The sequence below is a fragment of the Megascapheus bottae genome, chromosome 2 (assembly GCF_031878675.1).
Source record: "Megascapheus bottae isolate mThoBot1 chromosome 2, mThoBot2.hap1, whole genome shotgun sequence".
NCBI lineage: Eukaryota > Metazoa > Chordata > Mammalia > Rodentia > Geomyidae > Megascapheus > Megascapheus bottae.
Genome location: NC_143510.1, coordinates 53400352 through 53423383, shown reverse-complemented (window position 1 = coordinate 53423383; position 23032 = coordinate 53400352). Strand labels below are relative to the sequence as shown.

General features: G+C 47.7%; 1 protein-coding gene across 1 annotated transcript; it reads left to right on the top strand.

The window, feature by feature from the left end:
* Positions 1-1434: 1434 nt before the first annotated feature.
* Positions 1435-19003, top strand: Myo1a (myosin IA). The gene is made up of 27 exons (XM_090356775.1): positions 1435-1557; positions 1667-1782; positions 2034-2128; positions 2352-2456; positions 2674-2720; positions 2859-2922; positions 3148-3246; positions 4921-5024; positions 5143-5290; positions 5953-6071; positions 6167-6253; positions 7859-7924; positions 8063-8167; positions 10616-10678; positions 10879-11079; positions 11263-11489; positions 11790-11990; positions 12120-12213; positions 12475-12624; positions 12711-12779; positions 13077-13151; positions 16510-16644; positions 17313-17419; positions 17671-17800; positions 18009-18161; positions 18340-18467; positions 18780-19003. The coding sequence occupies exons 1-27, from the start codon at positions 1444-1446 to the stop codon at positions 18901-18903; spliced, it is 3126 nt and encodes a 1041-aa protein (XP_090212901.1). The 5' UTR covers positions 1435-1443; the 3' UTR covers positions 18904-19003.
* The last annotated feature ends 4029 nt before the right edge of the window (positions 19004-23032 follow it).

Genomic DNA, 23032 nt, shown 5'->3' with positions numbered 1-23032 from the left:
GGCTGAGATCTCAGGATCTCACTTTGAAGCCAGCCTGGTCAGGAAAGCCCATGGCACTCTTATCTCCAATTAAACACCAGGAAACCAGAAGTGGTGCTGTGACACAAATGGCAGAGTGCTAGCCTTGAGCCAAAGGGGCACTCAAGGCTGCCCAGGGGCAGCACCCAGGCCTAGAGTTCAAGTCTCATATAGTTCATACGTTTTTTGTGTAACTCTACTGATGAAAGAGGCTTCTAATTCTCCACACATTCCAGTTCTAATCTTTTTTTTTTTTTTTTGAATCATTGTGAACTCAGGGCCTGGGTGCTGTCCCTGAGCTCTTTTGCTCAAGGCTAGTGCTCTACTACTTTGAGCCACAGCTCAACTTCCAGTTTTTAGATGGTTAACTGGAGACAAGAGTCTCACAGACTTTCCTGCCTTGGGTTGGCTGTGAACTGTGATCCTCAGATCTCAACCTCTGAGTAGCGAGGATCACAAGTATGAGCCATTAGTGCCTGGCTGTTCTAATCTTTTATGGATCACTGTTGCTTCTGTTTTCAAATTCATTGCCTTGTTCAGTCTCCATTTTTTTTTTGCCAGTCCTGGGGCTTGAACTCAGGGCCTGAGCACTGGGCTTTTTTGCTCAAGGCTAGCACTCTGCCACTTGAGCCACAACGCCATTTCTGGCTTTTTCTATGGATGTGGTACCGTGGAATTGAACCCCTGTCTTCGTGAATGCTAGGCAAGCACTCTACCACTAGGCTAAACTCCTGGCCCATCAGTCTCCATTTAAAAAAAAAAAGAAACTTGCAAATGAACCATGTAACTTAAGAATAAGGATAGGAGGGGGAAATGAGGGAGAAAAGAAGGTGTGACATTGACAGGAAGTGTTGTACTCATAATCTGATTTGTGCAATTGTAACCACTTTGTATAACTACTTCATAAAAATAATATTATTAATAATAAAGAAAAAACAAAGCTGGAACTCAGAGGAAGAAAAGACCTCTGAAAGAGCTCCTGACGTGGGTATGGGGGAGTAGGGATTCGGGGAGTGAAATAGAGGCTGTAAGAGGTGAAGGGCTGAACAGGAGCATGAGCTCATTCAGGGAGTCTGGAAGCTGGCCAGAGCCTCTGAACAGGAGGAAGGAATCTTTCAATACCTGGCTGCTGCCTAAAGTGTGGCTCACACATCCCTCCCAAGCTCACTCTCCTTCCAGCCCATTTCCCTGCTGCCTACTGGTGCAGTCCTTCCCCGGATAGGTGAAGGCAGATGGTCCTGTCCCATTCCATCCCATGCTAGGGAGCAGAAGTCTCCTCATCTCCCCATTGGCCTGGCTGGTCCAGAGGCTCTTGTCGGTAGGGCGTTCCCCTAGGTCTTTCTGCCCCCATCCTCCCTCGATTGTGCAGAGAACACATCAGCAGTCTTCTTCTTTTCTTTCCTAGGAACTCCAGCTCCTCTGGCCATGGCACTCCTAGAGGATTCAGTGGGGATGGAAGACCTTGTGCTCCTGGAACCTTTGGAGGAGAAATCTCTGCTTAAGAATCTTCAGCTTCGCTATGAACACAAGGAAATTTATGTGAGTGTGGTATGAGTTAGCTGGCTCTGGGGATGCTAGAAGTTCACATCTCTCTCCTCACCATTCATCTCTACTTCTCTCGTTTCCTTCGCCCTTTTCCCTATTCCAGACCTACATTGGGAACGTGATCATCTCAGTGAACCCCTATCAACAGCTACCCATCTATGGGCCAGAATTCATTGCCAAATACCAGGACTATACCTTCTATGAACTGAAACCTCATATGTGAGTAGAGAAACCCAGGGAAGGCCGAGAAGGTCCCAGCTTTGTAACAATGAAGGACTCCTGTTTCCCTTATCCCTTTCCCTAAAGAGCTCTCCAGCTGTGGCACCCCCCCCCCCAATTCCCTGACCCTCTGAAGGCCCCTCAAGAGGCCTAGTCTGCCCACATGTGGAGGGTAGATGTACCTAGTACTGAGGGTGGAGTGAAAGGTGGTACTTGGGACTGGCTCACATTAGTCACTTCCTCCTTTCAAGCTATGCCTTGGCAAATATGGCATACCAGTCACTGAGGGATCAGGATCGAGACCAGTGTCTCCTCATCACAGGCGAGAGTGGCTCTGGCAAGACTGGTGAGGCACCTGACTGGGGCAGCCATGAAGTCACTTCTGGAAACCACCGGCTTGTATCTGTTCCAAACCAGGCCTAAACCCTTGTCCCAAGCACCAGCACTTCCTCCCTTAGTTTTTCTGAGTCCTGAGGGTGTGGGCTGAGCTGCTGGGGTACAGGGACTGGAGGAGGGAGGTGGATGGTTGTCAGGCTTGATTGGCAATCCCTTGAGTTTCTTGTGCACAGAGGCTAGCAAGCTGGTGATGTCCTACGTGGCTGCTGTCTGTGGGAAAGGGGAACAGGTGAATTTGGTGAAGGAACAGCTGCTCCAATCAAACCCTGTGCTAGAGGGTGAGCATTCTGCCCTCTGCCCTCTCCACACTTCCTGCCCCTGGTTCCCAGAGCCTCTCAGTGCTAGACTCTCCTCCAAAATCACTGCTCCCATTCAGCCTGCATCACATGAGGTTGGTGTGAGGACTGGAAGGACATCCCTCCTGGAGAGCTCCCCCCCACCCCCGAGTCTCACCATCTCCTCAGCCACCTCACATCCCCTTCCTCATCTCTGCAGCTTTTGGCAATGCCAAGACCATCCGCAATAACAACTCTTCTCGATTTGTGAGTGAACACAACCCAGCCCAGAGGGGAGGGATGGGGACTGGGGTGGAGTCAGGGGAGATAGGGCGTAGCACCAATCACTTCAGACAGGGGGATGAGAAAAGGAGGAAGTAAATCCCTTCTCTGGTCTCTCTGAAGGGAAAATATATGGATATCGAGTTTGACTTCAAGGGATCCCCCCTCGGAGGCGTCATCACAAATTGTACGTGACTCCTGCACATGGCTCACCAACTTTTGCTTCTTCTTACCTGATTCATGATGTCCCTTTTGGCTCATCTAGTGTGTGTGTGTGTGTGTGTGTGTGTGTGTGTGTGTGTGTGTGTGTGTGTGTGTGTGTGTGTGTTCCATACTGGAAACACCAGGGCAGAGATAGAAGTAAAGGATTTGCATCATGTCCCAGGGAAGTTATTTTCTCCTTCTCTGTCAGATCTGCTTGAGAAATCCCGAGTAGTAAAGCAGCTCCCAGGAGAAAGGAACTTCCACATCTTCTATCAGCTGTTGGCTGGAGCAGACGCACAGTTGCTGAGTACGTGCCTCCCCTGGACATATGACAAAGTATCCCCAAACTCCATTTCACCCACAGAAACCCAGACCACTCTGAGCCCCTGAAGACCTCTTTCCTTGGGGTCACCCAGACTTCTTTGTGCTTATATTTCCCATCAGGACCTCACCACCCATCCTTGGAACAAATCTCTCATCTATTCTGTTCTTGTCCTCTGATGGGACTAACATCCAGGAACATACCTTTCTTGTTTTATTTAGTTTGTTTGTTTTGTGCTTGTACTGAGCCTTGAACTCAGGGCATGGGCACTGTTCCTTCGCTTTTTTACTCAGGTTAGCTTTCTACTCCTTGAGTCACAGCTCCACTCCTGACTTTTTGGATGGTGAATTGGAGATAAGCATCTCGTGGATTTTTCCTGCCCAGGCTAACTTCAAATCTCCATTCTAAGCTCTCATCCTCCTGAGTTTCTAGGATTATATCCTTAACCACAGCTGTGGCTGTGGCTATGCCTTTTTTGTCTCATCACTGCTCTTCTGTCCCTGTCCTGTCTGGATTTCTCTTTTGTCTGTTGATTTCAAATATGATGAGATCAATCATCTATCTTCCTTCCTACTTCCAGTTTAAGTGGCTATATTGAGAGTTCAGCAAAGAAGCAGACAGGATGTTATAAAAGTGTTAATGAACTTCCTAAGAATTCTAGTTGAAACTATCCTGGACCTGTATCTGCCTCGCTGAGGACTATGTCCCTGGCTTTCTCTTCTTGGATAACTCTCATTCATTCATATGCATCTCTTGAACATCTACTCTGACCAATCATTATGCTACTCTGTTGGTACAGAGTTGAGTAAGGTATGGAATTCAGACTTCAGGGCTGGCATTTCAATGCAAGTATGATTAGTGCCAGTAGGCCTTGCAGGTGGCAAATGAGCAGAAGATTTAGAGACCCATATCTTATTCGGGAGAAGAGGCCAGGCCAGATTGGAAGCTAGACTGGCTAAAGGTAGCGCTCGTAAATAAACACATCTGAACATTTATTAAAATATAAGAACCTGCTTGTAGCCAGGAATATGGAGATGAGAAACATAGTTCCAACATACAACTTGCTCGTTTATGGGAGAGACAGAAAAACCAAACCCTAGCTCATAGGATAGGGGCTAGGATAGAGACTTACTACACAGGGGAATACAAGCCCATTGATTTAGTTCCTTCAGAGGAAGCATTCCACAAGAGGTGTCAGGACCAGGAAACAAGCTACTTCTTACTTTGTTGGCACCTGATGAAAAAACAATAAATCAACCTAGGTTGGCAGTGAGTAAGGAGCTGAGGCTGAGATGGGTGGGAGATTGGTATTTACCTTTCTTTCTACATTTTTGTCCTCCTGGAATCACTGAGACCTGAGCAGGATGAAGAGGTTTTTAACCATTTCCATTTTTTAGAACCTAGGGGTTCTCTCTTTTCTCCAATTGGACCCTGAAGGGGTTCAGTAAGGCTATTCTTTCATAGCTGTTGTGGAGAAACCCATAACAAGTGTGAGTACCCAAACCCTAAAAACTACTTTAAATTAGGGGAAGGAACTAATCCCAAAATGGTTCCTTTGAATAAAAGAATGAAGACACACAGGGTAAGAGTATTGAAGTGTGATGGCTGGGGGACAGGGGAGCAAGTACTAACCATCTTCCTCCACTTTGACCTTCCCAGAGGCCCTGAAGCTCAAGCAGGACATAAGTTTCTATACCTATCTGAACTCTAAGGTGTCCAGAATAGATGGTATGGATGATGGCTGCAACTTCAGGATTGTTCAGGTGGGTGCTCAGTGCAGGGAAGGCTTGTGTTCTAAGGGTATTTCCCAAGTCCAAACTCTGGCTTTCATCATTGGACTGGTACCACCAGCTCATCTTGATATTTGCTTTCTTCACTAAGAATGCAATGACCGTGATTGGGTTCTCAGAGGAGGAAATTCGACAAGTGTTGGAAGTGACTGCTCTGGTGCTGAAGCTGGGGAATGTGGAGATGATTAATGAGTTCCAAGCAAATGGGATACCAGCAAGTGGCATCCGTGACGGGAGAGGTCTGTGACACACTGCTGAAGCTCCACCCTGAGTCTCCTATTTTGACTTCTTGTGCCATCTCCAGTGTAACCAGCCTCACTCTCACATTGTTCTCATGTGGCCTGCTCCTCAGGTCTTCACTTGAGAAGCATTCCATGTGAAGCATTTTGGGTTTGGGGATGAGGTTTTCAATTTTTTTTTTTTTTGCCAGTCCTGGGACTTGAACTCAGGGCCTGGGCACTGTCTCTGAGTTTCTTTTCCTCAAGGCTAGCATTCTACCACTTGAGCCACAGAACCATTTCTGGCTTTTTCTGTTTATGTGGTACTGAGGAATTGAACCCAGGACTTTATGCATGCTGGGCAAGCACTCTACCACTAAGCCATATTCCCAGCCCAAGGTTTTCAAATTTGATGGAAGTAGGGTCTGGGACTGCTCAGCATCTCAGTTGACTCTTTTGAGGCGGGGGAGAAACACCCTTATCAGGAGATTCTGACATTAGACGGTGCATACTACCTCCTCTCCAACACACTTTCAGCCCGTGTTCCTCCAGGGCGGTCAATGTAGCACTAGTCTACTGTAGTGACTTCCCCCACAGGACCGGAGCAGCTCATTATCAGCCTTTCTCTCCTACCAAAATAAGGCCCTATCTTGAGCCATTGTTATATTTCCTCATCACCCCAGGTATTCAAGAGATTGGGGAGTTGATGGGTTTGAATTCTGAGGAATTAGAGAGAGCCTTGTGCTCAAGGACCATGGAAACAGCCAAAGAAAAGGTGATCACCGCATTGAATGTCATCCAGGTAAGAGACCTCCTGAAGGGGCGATCTTGTCTGTTTTGTGTCTGTCAGAGTAACTAACACATCTCCCTCATCCTCCAACTGTGGCCCTCACCCAGGCTCAGTATGCACGGGATGCTCTTGCCAAGAATATCTATAACCGCCTCTTCAACTGGATAGTGAATCGAATCAATGAAAGCATCAAGGTGAGTGGTCCCCTGAAGCATTTTTTGCCAGTCACGGGGCTTGAACTCAAGGCCTGAGCACTGTCCTTGGGCTTTTTCGCCAAGGCTAGGGCTCTGCCGCTTGAGCCACAGTACCACTTCCGGCTTTTCTATGTACGTGGTACTGAGAAATTGAACCTGGGTCTTTGTGCATGCTAAGCAAGCACTCTACCACTAGGTCAAACTCCCTTCCCCATATATAAACTTCTGGGTCAGTGTCATCCCTTCATTATTCTCCCCCATCTCTTCTTGCACTCCTGTCAAGTTTTTCTAGCTTTATAGGGTATGCATTGAGTATTATGACTGCATTCTCCCCCTCCTTCCTCTCTTTATATAAATTGGAATAACTAAAAATAAACAAACAAAAATCCACTGAATTATACCTGTTATATAAGTTATATTCAATAAAACTGTTATTTATTTATTTACATCTTGTGGAATCTAACTCCAGGGCCTCATGCATTTAAAGCATATAGTGTGCAACTGAGACATATCCCTAGTTCCAATAAAGCTGCTAATAAGCCATATCTACATGAAAGTGGCACCTAGTTAGAAGGTATCACTGAAAACTGAAAGTTTTCCAGATAAGATTAGGGTCTGATGGGGGGTGTGGGGGTGGGAGGGAAATGGGTACCAAGACATGTGAAAGGGTATCAATGTATGTGAATTAATGCACCTTCTATCTGGCAAATATCATGTAACCCTTTTACTAATTACAATAAAAAAATGCAAAAAAAAGATTAGGGTCTGAATCTAGGATAAGATAAATGCCTTTTCTTTTCATCTGTAAAATGGGAATTAATACCTTATAAAGTCATAACAAGCTTAAACTCTGGGCTTGGGTATTGTCCCTGAGCTCTTTGGTTCCAGGCTAGCACTCTACCACTTGAGCCACACTGTCACTTACAGTTTTCTAGTGGTAAATTGGAGATAAGAGTCTCATAGACTTCTGGGCCTGGGCTGGCATTGAACCACGATCCTCAGATCTCAGTCTCTTGAGTAGCAAGGATTACAGGCATGAAGCACCAGTGCCTGGTGGGATTTTTTTTTTAATGCTACAAGTATTAGGAATGGTTGTAATCTTTTCTTCACCCCCACCCTCCCCTGGGTACCGTAATTTGAACTCTGAGCTTCATGCTATCTCTTGGTCTTTTCAATCAAGGCTGGCACTCTCCTACTTGAGCCACAGCTCCATTTCCTGCTTTTGCTGGTTTACTGGAGATAGGTCTCATGAACTTTCTTGCCCAAGCTGTCTTTAAACTTCAGTCCTCAGATCTCGATCTCCTGCGTGGCTAGAATTACAGACATGAGCCACTGTGCCTGGCTATCAGGTGGTTATTATACTGAGAGAATTTCAATGTTTTCTAACCTTATACCATGGGAACACCATCCTGGAATCTATCTGCATCTCTCCTTTCCTCCTTCTTCCATGCTGCCTGTTCTGGAAAAGGAAGAAGAGCAGACACCATGGCTTCTTCCAGCTCTGTCAAGCTCACTTTAGCTTTGTGTGGCCTCTTCCCACAGCATCTCCCTAAGAAAGGCCTTGCTGGGAGCCTGGTCTAAGACTTATCCTTCCATCTTCCTTAGGTGGACACTGGAGAGAAAAAGAAGGTTATGGGAGTCCTTGATATCTATGGCTTTGAAATCTTGGAGGTAAGAGAGTCTTGCCAAACTTACCAGCCTGCTTCCCTAGATTCAGAGGATACAGGCTCACAGGTGGAAGTAAGAGAGGGGCTGTGTGTATTGGGGGGGGGGGCTTTAGGTGAGTTGGTCTCTCTCTTTAATCCTCAGGATAACAGCTTTGAGCAGTTTGTGATCAACTACTGCAATGAGAAGTTGCAGCAGGTATTCATAGAACTAACCCTAAAAGAAGAGCAAGAGGAATACAAGCGAGAGGTAAACCATGCCTTTTTAAAGTTCCCCAGACGTACACCACAACTTCCCTAAACTGACCCCAGATGGAACACAAAGGACAAAGTTTCTCTCCAACAGCTGAGCATTCTGCATTACAAAGTAGCCGGGACATTCTGCTTCCCATCCTGTGTCCCAGCCTCCCACTTTAGGCCAGGCCAAGCAGATGACAGATTGATGGAAGGGTGTGTGTGAGGAGAGTCCTGACGAGAGTGAAGTGACAGCTGTACTTGTCCTACAGCAGACTGTGAGCCAAATTTAGAAGGGACATTTCTTCTGGGCTTGGCACCCTACCACATCTCTGTGCTCTTCTCCCATATCTCAGAATCATTTGTCTCTTCTGGGTGCTGGCTGATGTTGCCATCCCCTTTTATAGCACCCTGAACCCAGATTTCCTCACTGGAAATGCCCCATGGCTCCAAATTTCCACCTTCTTTCCCTGATTACCATGCAAACCCCAGTTGTCTATGGCTAGGTGTTACTTAGAAAAGCTCACTGATTAAGCTAATCCAACTGGAAGTGTTAGTGCCAGAGAGTCTTACTCATTAAAACCCTTCCAGGGATGTTCTCTCGTGAACTCTCAAGAATCTGTTATGGCAATATGGCCACCCTATTTTCACAATTTAGATTCTCAAGTAGATAATACATTTCCATGTTTCAAGAATTCAGAGAACTTACGGAAGTACATGGATTGAGATCTCCTTCCTACCTTTGTCTTCGGCCTCCCAGTTCCCCTCCCCTTCCAAAGCAACTAGGATGGGCCTTCTTCCCATGGTCTCTTGCATGTACACAAGCAAATGTGCAAATACATTTTTCTTTTTTTTTTTTTTGCCAGTCCTGGGCATAAGCTCAGGGCCTGAGCACTGTCCTTGGATTTTTTTCTTTCAAGGATAGAACTCTACCACTTGAGCCTCAGCACCACTTCTGGCTTTTTCTAAGTATGTGGTACCAAGGAATCAAATCTGGGTCTTTGTGCATGCTAGGCAAGCACTCTACCACTAGGCCAAACTCCCGGCCCGCAAATACATTTTTCTATAAAGTTCCTGGTTATCTATCATCACTTAATAAGCGCTCTCCCATATCACATATCAGTATGTAAAGATCCTTTTTTTTTTTTTTGCCAGTCCTGGGTTTGGGCTCAGGGCCTGAGCACTGTCCTTGGACTTTCTCAAGGCTAGAGCTCTACCACTTGAACCTCAGCACCACTTCCGGCTTTTTTCTATGTATGTGGTACCAAGGAATCGAACCCGGGTCTTCATGCATGCTAGGCAAGCACTTTAACCACTAGGCCAAACTCCCAGCCCGTAAAGATCCTTTTCATAGCTACATAGGATTGTAAGATATCATAATTTATTTAACTGGTTAGGGAAGATATATTATGGGGATGAAATGGAAGGGAAACTATATTTTCTTTAAGGGTCGGTGAAGGAGAAAGAAAAGCAAAGCTTATACATCCCAGTCACATTTGGGAATAGCCCAGCCTGGGCCATCTGAAACTCTGGAAGGGATGAGAAGCTATCCTGCCTGTGACCTTGTGTTCAGCAAGTTCTCAGAGCAAAGAGCAATTGTCGCTGGGTCTTCAGCTTTTGTACAAAGTTTTATTTGTTTATTTATTTATTTATTTTGGTCAGTCATGGGGCTTGAACTCTGGTCCTAGGTGCTGTCCCTGAGCTCTTCAGTTCAAGGATACCACTCTACCACTTGAGCCACAGGGCCACTTCTGGTTTTCTGGCGGTTAATTGGAGATAAGAATCTCATAGACTTCCACGCCTGGGCTGGCTTTGAAGTATGATCCTCAGATCTCAGCCTCCTGAGTAGCTAGGATTACAGGTGTGAGCCACCAGGGAACCCAACTTGTACAAAGCTTTTTTTTTTTAATTGTAATTGGTAAAAGGGTTACATGATATTTGCCAGATAGAAGGTGCATTAATGCTTTTTTTTTTCTTATAATTCCAAACTATGATGTGAATCAATGGTTCTTAAAATGTGGCCCTGTGCCAGTAATGTCAACACCATTTGAGAACATGTGACAAATGTAATTTCCCCCAGTACCATCATAGACCTGCTGAATTTGGAGACTGAGTTGGGAAGGAAGACAACCAGCAGGACAAGCAGGGAAGAGGAGCCCCAGCAATGTGGGTTAGAGTGAATGCCTTGTCATGCACTCTTAAGCTTGAGAATCACTGGTGTAGAGCTCTGGAGGCACATCAAATTAGCTAGTTACCCCACATATGTCTGTTTGCCCATTTCACAAATTTTCTACCAATTTGGGAGGGATGGGTTGTTCATAGAACCCAAACAAGGACCATCTGAACTATGGGATTTTCTGGTGGTTCTTTGTAGTAAGAGTGGCTCAAAGGAAGGCTGGGTCTGATGAAGTCTTTGGAGACTTGACTTGGATCAGCCCTCACAACTGATGTCTCCCCTTACCAGGGCATAGCATGGACAAAGGTGGACTATTTTGATAATGGCATCATCTGTAACCTCATTGAGCATGTGAGTGATCTTTCTCTCACCTCTGGGAATCTCCCTTTCCAGACTACCCAAACATCCTCTGTCTCTCTCCTCTCTGCCCCACTTGATAAGGATGGTAAAGGAGGGCAAAGGGCGAGAGCGGGTTGCTGAAGCAGCAGTGAGAATGTGAACATCTTGAAAGACCAGTCGTATGTGGCACTCATCTTGTTCTCTGGGCCTAGAATCAGCGAGGCATGTTGGCTATGCTGGATGAAGAGTGCCTGCGGCCTGGGGTGGTCAGTGACTCCACTTTCCTAGCAAAGCTGAACCAGCTCTTCTCCAAGCATAGTCACTATGAGAGCAAAGTTACCCAGAATGCCCAGCACCAGTACGACCACACCATGGGCCTCAGCTGCTTCCGGATCCGCCATTATGCAGGCAAGGTAATCTAGCAGGGTTCCGGGCAAAGACTAGGGCCAGGACATAAACTGAGGGCGGTGGGGGAGGTGAGACTGAGGTTACTTTAGAATGCAACTGGGAATGCATGTGGAACTTTAGAATGCAACTTTAGAATGCATGTGGAACAGGATCACGGGGTCTCCAAACCCACAGATGTTCCTCCACAGGTGACATACAATGTGAATGGCTTCATTGACAAGAACAACGACCTGCTCTTCCGAGACCTGTCCCAGGTCATGTGGAAGGCTCGACACCCTCTCCTTCATTCCTTGTTCCCTGAGGGCAATCCCAAGGAAGCATCTCTCAAACGCCCCCAAACTGCTGGGGCCCAGTTCAAGAGTTCTGTGGCCATACTCATGAAGAACTTGTATTCCAAGAACCCGAACTATATCAGGTGACAAGCAGGGCACCCAGGGAACATGCTTCATGTCTGATGGCATGTGTAAGGTCTATGCACTGTAGAACATGTCCAGAGGAGTAACTCTGGAACAGGGTACTGGAGGCCCATACTTAAGGCTGGGAGAAGAAGCATTAGGGTAGTAAATAGAATTGGGAAGGCCAAGAGGTGAGATTCTGCTTTGACTGAAAATTTCTAGTAAGGGAACAACGGTGTGCAGATTGGGGTGTGGAGATTAGTATAAGGTCTGCCAGCAAGGTAACCACTCCTGAACGCTTCTCCCCACCCTCTGCCTAGGTGCATAAAGCCCAATGAGAATCAACAGCGAGGTCAGTTTTCTTCAGAGCTGGTAGCAGTCCAGACACGGTACCTGGGGCTGCTGGAGAATGTTCGGGTGCGCCGAGCTGGCTATGTCTACCGCCAGGCCTACAAGCCCTTCCTGGAAAGGTACCGACTGCTGAGCCGGAGCACCTGGCCTCACTGGAATGGGGGTGACAGGTAAGACTCCATGGGCTGAAGCCAATGGATAGACACCTAGGGAACAGAATTGTGTTTCCAGGGCTGGAAGGCCATAGGGGAAATGTGGAAGAAGATTCTTGTCAGCAGCTTTCTCCCATCTGCTTGTAGGGAGGGTGTCGAGAAGGTCCTGCAGGAACTGAGCTTGTCTTCAGAGGAGCTGGCCTATGGGAAGACAAAGCTCTTCATCAGAAGTCCCAAGACTGTGAGTTGGGGAGAGCACATGTGTGGGGATGGGAGGAATCCAGAGCCCACATGAGGCAGAGGCTGGAGGAAAAGAGATCCCTCATAATCTGGACTAGAAAATGGATGGGAAATTTCTGTCCCTGAGAACTGAAGGCTTGTTTCCAGTCTGCCTTCTTTGGGCAGAGGACATCATCTAAGATGCTGGCTGGTGAACCTGCAGTCTGTGGACTACGGGAGGAGGAAAACTAGCTGCTCCTCCCCACACTTCCTCCCGCCACAGCTTTTCTACCTGGAGGAGGAGAGGCACCGGAGACTCCAGCAACTGGCCACTCTCATCCAGAAGATTTACCGAGGCTGGAGCTGTCGGACCCATTACCAGCTGATGCGGAAGAGTCAGATTCTCATCTCTGCTTGGTTTCGGGGCAACAGGGTACAGTTGCACCCCAAGTCCCATTCTGTTCAAGCTTATTACAGTGAAAGAAGTGGTTTAGGATATGGGTTTTTCTTTTCCTACAGCAAAAGAAACACTATGAGAAGATGAAAGCCTCAGCATTGCTGATCCAAGCTTTCGTGAGAGGGTGGAAGGTAATGGGGAATGGCAGAAGGGTTTCCTGTCCACATATGACCCCTCATGGGTTGTGCTTGCTACTAGTGGTGGGTGCTAAGACCTGCCAACACCCTTCCTTGAGGATGGCCTGTGTGGGGGTGTGGGTTGAGAAGACTTGAACATGTGCACAGGCGGTGAATGTGCCTCTGCTGTTGCTGCCCTCCTTTGCTGTCTTGTCTGACTTCACATCCACCTTCCCAGTCTCAGTCCTAGGTATGGTTGAAGAAGTAGCAGAACCTCATCTAGAATTTGTCTTTTCTTTTTGTTCCTACCAGGCCCGTAAGAATTATCGAAAATATTTCCGGTCAGGAGCTGCCCACACCTTGGCAAATTTCATCTACAAGAGTATGGTAAGTACTGAGGTTAGGATGGAAAATGGAGAGATTGAGGAGGTTGGTTTGGGAGCGGAAGTGGTAACTTGAAACTCTCCCCCAAGAATTTCTCCAAGCCTAGGAGAAGAGGATGTGATGCAGCAGTTTGGGGGAGCAGAGCATACCCTAGTGTTCCTGGGGCCCAGGGCAGACAGAGAAAGCATTTTGACTTGAGTGGATACTGCTAGTGGCATCCTTCAGCAGGAGGGAGTCGGCATAGCCACCATCTTGGCCATGGGCAGATAGGCTGGAGGAGAGTCTGAGGCTGGGCACTTAACAACCACATGCAGAGGGATAACTGTCTAACCCTCCAAGATCCACGTTGGGATGAGTGTGGAAGAATCATATCTTCCCTCTATTCCCTCTGAACCCACAGCAGGCCAAAAGAGAAGGTAAATCACGCCACACTTCTCCTGATTCTAGAGGGCTTAAAGTGGAAAGGAAGAAGCTAAGGCTGGGCCTGCACATTCAGACTAGGGGCAGCTTTCAGCGGAGGAAAAGAGAGTTAGAGAAGGGTGATTTCTGGAGACATCTATCAACCAGAAATGCTGCTTCCTGAGGCACAGCTCCACTGAGGCCTTAGGAAAGGCAAGGGAACAGAGTGGGGAGCAGAGGTCTGGTCAGAGGACTGCAATAAGCTATAACTAACTGCTGCTGATGGCATTTCAAAGAGGACCCACCATATACGTGGGCCACCATGAAGAATCCATGTTCTTTTTCTTTTTCTTTTTTTTTTTTTTCAGTTGGTTCTGGGGCTTGAACTCAGGGCCTGTGCACTATCCCTGAGCTTTTATTACTTAAGCACTCTATCACTTAAGCCACAGCTTCTCTCCTGGTGTGTGTATGTGTGTGTGTGTGTGTGTGTGTGTGTGTGTGTGTGTGTGTGTGTGTGTGTGAACTGAAGGACTTCTCTGTCCTGGCCGACTTTGAACTGTGATCCTCAGATCTCAGCTTCCTGAGTAGCTAGGATTACAGATGTGAGCCACCAGAGCCCTGCAATTCTTTGTTTTTGTTTTGCCAGTCCTGGGGCTTGAACTCAGGGCCTGGGCACTGTCCTGGGACACATTTTGCTCAAAGCTAGCACTCTGCCACCATACACTTCTGTGTGTATGGTACCAAGGAATCAAACCCAGAGCTTCGTGCATTCTATCTTTAGGCATACTCCTGGCCCAGCCCTGAATTTTTTTTAAAGTTTCTTAAAGCAGTTGTATAAAGGGATTTCAGCTCAACGTGTCAGTTTATGAGTTCAGTACATCCTGAGACACTTTCACTGGAATCCTTAGTGGTCATTAGAAATATTTGGTCTTTCTGACGAATGAATGAATGAATACTTGGTCTTGCAGCTGGGTTGATGAATGGGGGACCTCATTGCTCCCCAGTTTATGCCTCCATTCCCCAAGGCAAGTTTCTTCCATCAAAACCTCCTCTTAGTGGCCTCCTGTCCCACTGGCTCCGCTGTGTCTGTAATTGCAGAATACATGCTCTCTTGCTACATACCTAAGACCTCTAATCTGATTTTGTGCTTGTCTCCTGACAAGCACCTGAATTTTATCAAGGAGATGCTGAATGTCAACCCAGGATCCTCACAGGAACATGCAGCAGGCTGGGCACAGATTTCTTCCTCCAGTACTTCTGACTAGTACTTCTGCCAAAACCTTGACTATATCTAAGGCTAGGGCAATTATTTTTCAAAACTTTCTGTGTCCTAAGCTGTTTACATGCTTAATGCTTTTTTGGGGGCCAGTCCTGGCGCTTGAACTCAGGTCAGGGCCTGAGCACCGTCCTTGGACACATTTTGTTCAAGGCTAGCACTCTGCCACTTGAACCACAGCACCACTTCCAACTTTTTCTGTGTATGTGGTACCGAGGAATCAAACCCAGGGCTTCATGCAAGCTAGGCGAGCACTGTACCACTGGGCTATGCTCCTGGCCCGCTTTTCTTTTTTTGGACACTATCTCTGAGCTTTTGTTCAAGGCTAGAGCTCTACCAGTTGAGCCACGGTTCCACTTTGGCTTTTTAGTAGGGTACTGAAGAAACAAGTCTCAATGACTTTCCTGCCCAGGCTGACTTTGAACCATGATCTTCAGATCTCAGCTTCATGTGTATCTAAGATTACAGGCATGAGCCACCAGTATCTGACTTTGCATGTTTAACTCTTAAGTCTATCAATAACCCTGTGGCATAGACCTTTTGCTTTCCTCATTTTATAGGTTAAGTAGCTTGCCAAGGTTTCCACAGCTGGTAAATGGTAGAACTGGAATATAAAGTATTGGCCTCCAGAGCTTTTATCCACTGCTTAAGACTATACCATCTAATAGGGGTCTGGGCAACTCTTTGCCCTCAGCATGAAGAAGGTTGCCTAAGGATGGAAGATCTCTGTAGATCGAGGAAAAGACAAACAAAATGAGAACCCTAAGGAAGACCTGTACTCCACACTGGTGGCAACAAAGGATATTATGGGAGAAGCTTAGGAATATTTGTTTTATTGGCCTAGGCATCCAGAGAAGGCTTTGAGCTGCAACTTCAAGAATGATCAGTGTCTGGGTTGGTGGAGCTGTGCTAAGGCACAGCATGAGCAGGCATGGGCTGTGTGGAGGACATGGCATGGAGCCTGTGTGATTAGTGTCTAGAGAGTTCAGGAAACCCTGTAACCTGTGGGCAGATTTGGTAAGGAAGCCAACACAGTACCTGCTACCTATAAGTACTTGTGAGCTGAGAGGATAGGAAGCTACAGGAACAATTCGTTGAAACTTACTTTTGTTAATATGTATGTATGTGTGTATGTATGTATGTATGTATGGATGGATGGATGGATGATCATGGGGCTTGAATTCAGGGCCTGGGTACTGTCCCTGAGCTATTTTTTTCAAGGCAAGTGCTCTACCACTTTGAGTCACAGATCCATTTCTGATTTTCTGCTGGTAAATAGGAGATAAAAAATCTCACGACTTTCCTAACAGGGCTGGCTTTGAACCTTGATCCTCAGATCTAAGCCTCCTGAGTAGCTAGGATTACAGGCGTGAGCACCAGTGCTTGACATGAGACTTACTTTTATAATGGCTCATTCCACCTCACTGTCCTGCATGGCTGGCCTCTAGTTGGACACAATCCTCTCCTTTCACTCTCCCATTCCTGTCTTACTTCCCAGCCTCAGACCTGTACTGCACATTGACAGGGAGCCAGAGGTGACTCCCTTCCATCCCTCTAGCCTTGCCCTGGCTTCTTTCTGACGAGCGTGGCCTTGCCTCTTGGTAGTGACAGGATCTGGTTGTGAGTCTGCCTACCAGGAAATGGGTCTTCTCATCATTCCCCTTCCAATCCCCCTCATCCAACTAGGTACAGAAATTCCTGCTTGGCCTGAGGAACAATTTGCCATCCACCAATGTCTTGGACAACAGGTGGCCAGCTGCTCCTTACAGATACTTCAACACAGCTAACCGGGAGCTGCAGCAGATCTTCTACCAGTGGAAGGTGAGGCCTCACGTCTCTCCCCTCCCTTCTGACTTTCCCCCTCCCTCTTACTTTCCTCCTTCTTCTCCCCCCCACCCTACTTTTCTCTTTTACTGTGATGAACTATCCATAGCATTTACCATCTTAACCATTTTTAAGTGTACAGTTAGTAGCATTTAGTACTCTCAGGTTGTTGCATGGCCATCACCACTATCCGTCTCTGTACTTTATTTTCTTCTACCTCAAAACTGAATGTACTTCCATGTACTACTCTGCCATGACTTCCCATGCCCCCCCATAAGCACAGATCTATTTTTTGCGTCTATGTATTTGACTAATTTAGATTTCAACTACCCTAAGTGCAAATTACACAATACTTGCCTTATTGTGCCTGGCTTATATCACTCACAGTGTTCCATCACATTCAGGAAATACTTGTGAACCCTTCTGTGGGCTGGGCATATGTCCTCAGGGTACCTGCAGTTGCTAGTTTCAATTCATTCCACAGTACCCCTCCGTTCTCTCAGTCCTACTCACTCATCCTCCGGCTGGTCCCTGCCCTCTCCTGAAGTGTTGAGTGCGTTGCTGTCTTTCTACTCTACTTTGTCCTCTGGTTCTTATCTTCATTGCCCTCCCTGATCCTGCCCTCTTCCACCATGATCTTAGCTCCTGTACTTTGTTACTCACAGTGCAAGAAGTTCCGAGATCAGCTGTCTCCAAAGCAGGTGCAGGCACTGAGGGAAAAGCTCTGTGCCAGTGAGCTGTTCAAAGGGAAGAAGGCTTCCTATCCCCAGAGGTAAAGGCCCCTAGACTACTACCCACAGAGCCAGTTCCACCAAACGGTAGTTCTCCAGCTTGTGCCTGCATTAGAAAATTGCCTGGCAGGATTGTAGACCCCTCAGGGGGCGGGCATCCTGGGTGGGATGGCTGCTATTGCTCCCGCAACTGTGATTCCCTGAGACAGGAAGGGGCAGAAACTAGGATGGACACCTGGGATGGGAGGAATAGGGCCTTGTCCCTCACTGCACACTTCCTACATGTCCTCAGCGTCCCCATTCCATTCCGTGGTGACTACGTTGGGCTTCAGGGAAACCCCAAGTTGCAGAAGCTGAAGGGCAGGGAGGAGGGGCCTGTTCTGATGGCAGAGACTGTGAAGAAGATCAACCGCAACGGCAAGGTGAAGGGTTACAGCTTAGCTCCTTCCCACGACGGGTTTGGGGCCTGGATGGATAGCAGTGCGTGTGCGTGTGTGTGTGTGTGTGTGTGTGTGTGTGTGTGTGTGTGTGTGTGTGTGTACGAGTGCATTCAGGATGCATGGGTGAGGGTTCACCCTGACTGTCCTCATTCTTTCTTCTTCTTCTTCCCGCCATTCTTTCTTCTCCCAGACTTCTGCTCGGATTCTTCTTCTGACCAAGGGACATGTGATTATCACAGACACCAAGAAGTTCCAGGCCCAAAATGTCATTGGGCTGGACAGTGTGGCTGAGGTGTCAGTCAGCAGCCTCCAGGATGGGGTCTTTAGCTTGCATCTGAATGAGGTAGCCGAATGGGGTGCAATGGGGTCTCCACTGGAGAAGGGCATGGGGTATCCCAGAGCTGGGGCAGGCTGAAACAGCTGGGATCAGACCTCTTACTCTGGGCCTTTCATGTCTCTCTGGGTGCTTCTAAGGAGAAAAACACGAATCTCTTTCCTACTGTTTTCCTTTGCTTCCTAAGATAACATCAGTGGGCTCCAAGGGAGACATCCTGTTGATCAGTGACCATGTGGTGGAATTACTGACAAAAATGTACCGGGCTGTGCTGGATGCCACACAGAGGCAGCTTTCTGTCACGGTGACTGAGAAGTAAGGCCATGAGCTGGTGGTGAGGGACAGATGACCGGGCTCATGGTCATTGTGACCGGGGAACTCAGGCGATCAGGAAGTGAAGCATACTGTGTCAGGGCAGGGCTTGGAGGTGTTTCTTGGTCCCCACCCGAGTTCTCTGGGGCCTTGAGTCATCTGACGGGTGTGGAGGGGTGGAGAATGGGAAGGTGTGGGGAAGGATGTACCATGTACTTGTTTCAGTGAGGTATGGGGAGCCACTGTAGAAATTTGGGAATAGGAGTGAGAAGGTGCAGATGCCAGCTTCAGTCCTTCTATCTGTTCTCCCTCTAGGTTTTCAGTGAAGTTCAAGGACAAAAGTGTGGCTGTCAAGGTCATTCAGGGTCCTGTGGGTGGTGGGAAGAAAAAGCTAATTTGTAAGAAGAAGGGGAGTCACTTGGAGATCACTGTGCAGTGAGGAGCTGAGAGCTGTCCCCACAGAGGCGCAGCATTTTTCTCCCGGACCGGCCTGCACTCCCTCTGCCTGCCTTTAGGATGGGAGGGGAGGAACCCTCATGTCTAGCCCCGCTGATGGTAAGGTGAAATAAAGAGACATAAGAATACTTGAAAAAAATGCCTTGTTGCTCCCTAACCCTTCCAGAACTCTCCTTCAAATGCAGTGAGTCTCTCAGCCTCAGTCTGTTTGTCTACTAATAAAAATTGGAACGGTCTGATCAGTGTGGGTGGGTCCATATTCCCCTGTCTCTTCACCCACTTGCATTTAGTTCCTTCTTCCCCGTGCCCTTTTCTGTCCCTCAGGCTCCTGGGGGCCAGCTAGTACAGATAATAAGGGAAAAGAAAGGAAATTGTCTCTGGGCTCCTTGACCGGCTGAGCTCTGACTGGGTTTTGAGAGACTGGGATGGAGGATAGGAGAGCGGGAGTCGGGGATAGGGCTCAGGTCGCAGGTGGCCAATGGGCTGATTCATTAAGCGTGTCCCTGGAGGGAAGAAGTGAGGCTCCCTGCAATGGTGGAGACTGGGATTCTTTGCAGATTTAACTTGAAAAAAAGGCCCAAGACTGGAGGGCTCATGCAAGCCGAGGTAAGCTGGGGAATGCAGGGTCCACTAGACCAGGAGCTCCATCACCCCTCCAGGCCAAAGCTGTCGGCTGCAGTCCCTTCCTTTCCATATACCCAACATGCTAAGCTGCTGCCAACAGTTATCTGGCTAATCACCGCTCCCCACCTGGGGCCTGCAGCTGGTGGCAGGCAACAGACGGCTCCACCCAGGCTCTCCCATTCCCCATGACTCAACCCGTTGCTTCTGTCACTGTCATTTTCTGATTCTGTCTCTATCTCACACTGTCCCTATTTGTGTGGGCTCTGATTAATATTAATATGTAATATTATTTTTTATTCTCCATAGTGATTTCCCTATAGACACTGTCCTCTCCCCTCCCTTTCTCCCTCTACTTTGAGGGGGAACATACTGCTTCTACAATCCACAGAGAAATTTAGATGAGCTATCTGTGAGGACTTACAAAGGGCTGCCATTGTTAGTGGTTCTGGAAATCCCTTCCTCTTTCTTCAATCACTGCCTCTTCCCTGCCTCCTCTGCTGAGCTCTGAGCTCACTGTGTCATGAGGCTGGGGTCTCCCTCACCTCACTTCCAGCTTCCATCGGCAGGCAGCTCACAGCCCCAGGTAATCACACTGGCTGGAAGACCTGATTAAACTTCCCTCCTGCCTGCAGATTAATCTTGCTCTCTGATCACAAGACCCCTGCTTCAGCATACCCTGCTCAGAGCTGAGATGGGACCCAGACATCAGCTCTTTCTAGGTGGGGTGAGAGACTAGAGCTGTCCCGAGGTGGGGCCATACCTTGAGGGAGGGTCACTCAGATTCTGGCTAGCCCCCTTCCACCCCAACACCACCTGCCACCCCATGTGCCGTTGCCCCCTCCCCCCTTCCTTGACTTCTCAGAATTAGGCCGTGAAGATCCCGTCTGGCTGGGAGGCGGGTGGTGACCTGAGTCCAATCGCCCCCGCTCTCTGCCTCATCTCCTGCTCCCAGGGCCCAAATTGTCGTCACTTTCCCACTGAAGTGTCTGGTCATTTTCAGAAGCAATTTCAGAAGAAAATGCAGCTGCTGCTCCCTATCCTGCTTTTCTTTCTCCAGGGCTGAGGGAGCTGCCAGTTCCCAGGGTGGGGGTAGGAGTGGGGAGAGGATCAAGTCTTTGGCCTCCCTACCTTGGCCATGTGGAAAGATGCTTGCTTGTCCAGGGGCAGGCGGGCTCCCTTCCTCCTTCACCCTTCCATCTCTCCCTTCTTTTTCCTGACTGTCCCCCCTCCTTTTTTTTTTTTTTACACCCCTGGAGTCTAAGGATTCAGTTTCTGGGCACATAATAAGGCTGGAATAAGCTTTCTCGCCCCCAGGCTTTGAGGGGCTGGCCTGGAGCTCCACAAGGAGCCATTCCCAGCACCACACAGACAAATCTAGCTTTGATGTAGTCCTCCTGCCTCAGTCCATCTCTTTCCCAGGCTCAGAGGGACGCTCCCCATTCCTTGCTCTGTGAGTTGTTCTCAGCTTTTTCTGGTTACAGGACATAGGATCCAGAAACTGTCATCCTTCGTTCATCACTGGTATTTCTCCACCCAGTGTCCTAGACGGCTGCGGCCTGCCTAGGAGATTGAGTCAAACATGGGATGGATGTGTACAGGTAATCAGTGTATACAGCAGGTGCTGGGTCAGCTTCCACCAATAGCCCCCAGAAAATAGCTTCCTAACCTGTCTCTCAGCCACTAAAACTACTTTTCTGGCCTCAAGAGGCCATAAGAGGAGCTGTGAGAGTCTCTGGATTTCAAGTGCCTTCTCTTCTTAGCATCTGGGATGTGGCTCAAAGGAAAAAAAAACAAAAACACCTTAAATGTTTCCATAGCTGCAATTGCACTTTACATGTTATTTGCATATGATTTGTGGGCAAAAGGATGCTGCCTGCTCAACTCTTCAAGGCTTCCTCCTTGATCACCTCTCTAACTTAGGTTAGCATTGGCTCTTTCAAGTCTTTGCTAATCCCAGAGATCAAGAGGAAAGCCCGTTCTCCTGGCCATCCCTTTGCTCTCCAGAGTCTTGGCTCCTGCCATCCTCTGTGAGCTGCTGGATTATCAAAGGACATTATTCATGGTGAACCTTTGCTGAAGCCCTGCTTCCCTGGTGTCAAGGCTTGGAAGTAGGGATCGATAGGTTGGCTGAGGGTAGGGGGTAGTTGGTGCACCTCCTGAATTCCTAACTTCCTCTGCCTGCCTAGCTTAGGTTTCCATTTCCCAGATCAGTGGGAGGAGAAGAGAAGGAAGAGGAAGGAGAGAGCTAAATGCCATTAGGCACTGCACCTGGGCTTCTCAAAAGAATGGACCTGTCAGGCCATTTGGGTGGAAACAGCTTTCACTTTCTATTCTTCATTCCACCAAACGTTCCCAGTCCTGGGTCCTGGCCCATGTTCTTTTGTCCACACATCCCTACAATTAGCTGGGAAATGAGAAGCTTTGAATGAGGCCTCATTAGCCTCTCACATAATAAAGAGGTCTTCATACCCAGCTGCTGCCCTCACTCTGGGGTGACCACAGGGCCCTGTGCAATTAGGGCAACTTCTATCTGTGTGGCCCAAGTCCCTTGGTGGGTGGCATGGGAGGTGGTGTTTTAGGACCCTAACAACACTTGAGAGGTTGGAATAAAACAGAAACTCTGGCTTCTCTTCTCATCTTACAAATATTTCTGTTGAACATGTATTATATACCAAATGCTAAAAGTTGAGGGATATTAACAGCAGACAAATTTTACCCTGTGGCACCCACATCCTGGTGGAGATGGGATGTGTGGCAGAGAGACAATAAGTAAAATACCCTCATGTTAGAATAATGAATGCATGCAGGAGAAAACCTGGAGGGGATATGGAATATTGGGGTGGTAATTCTTACTTTTTTAATTCGTTATTGCTAGTCCTGGGGCTTGAACTCAGGGCCTGAGTGTTGTCTCTGAGCTTTTCTGCTAAATCTGCTACTTGAGCCACAGCTTCCTTTGAGGCTTTACTTATTTTTCTTATTTTTTTGGGGTAGTCAATGGAAGATAAGAGTCTCATGGGTTTTCCTCCCTGGACTGATTTCAAACCATATCCTCAGATCTCAGCCTCCTGAGTAGCTAGGATTACAGGCATGAGCCATCAGTGCTTGACTTAAATAGATTGATCAGAAAAACCTTGCTGAGCACTGTCTGTAGCAAATAAGAGAAACACTGTTTTTCATTCCAAGAATGGAGAGTCCCAAATCTAAAGTCTCAGGTGGGCCAGCTGCTCCCTTGGGGAGAGCTAACTGTTCCCTCTCAGATCAGCACTCACAACAAGCAGTAAAAGGAATGGGAGATTTAGAATGAGGTGAACCTGAAATTTGGGCTCTTCTTCACTGATTAGAAACTGTGTGTACTGGAGCAAGTGGCTGAGGCTCCTAAGCTTCCGTGTGTCCTCGTCAAAAAATTAAAAAAAAAAAGACATTTTCTATGTACACTGTGGAGATACGAAAGCCAAACAGATCACGCTATGAAAGGGCATCTTGAGAAC

Excerpts from the sequence above, each read along its gene's own strand:
- Myo1a (XM_090356775.1), top strand. The coding sequence starts at position 1,444 with ATGGCACTCCTAGAGGATTCAGTGGGGATGGAAGACCTTGTGCTCCTG. Across the intron at positions 13,152-16,509 it reads ATTTCATCTACAAGAGTATG|GTACAGAAATTCCTGCTTGG; the intron begins GTAAGTACTGAG and ends TCATCCAACTAG. Across the intron at positions 18,468-18,779 it reads TCTGTCACGGTGACTGAGAA|GTTTTCAGTGAAGTTCAAGG; the intron begins GTAAGGCCATGA and ends TTCTCCCTCTAG.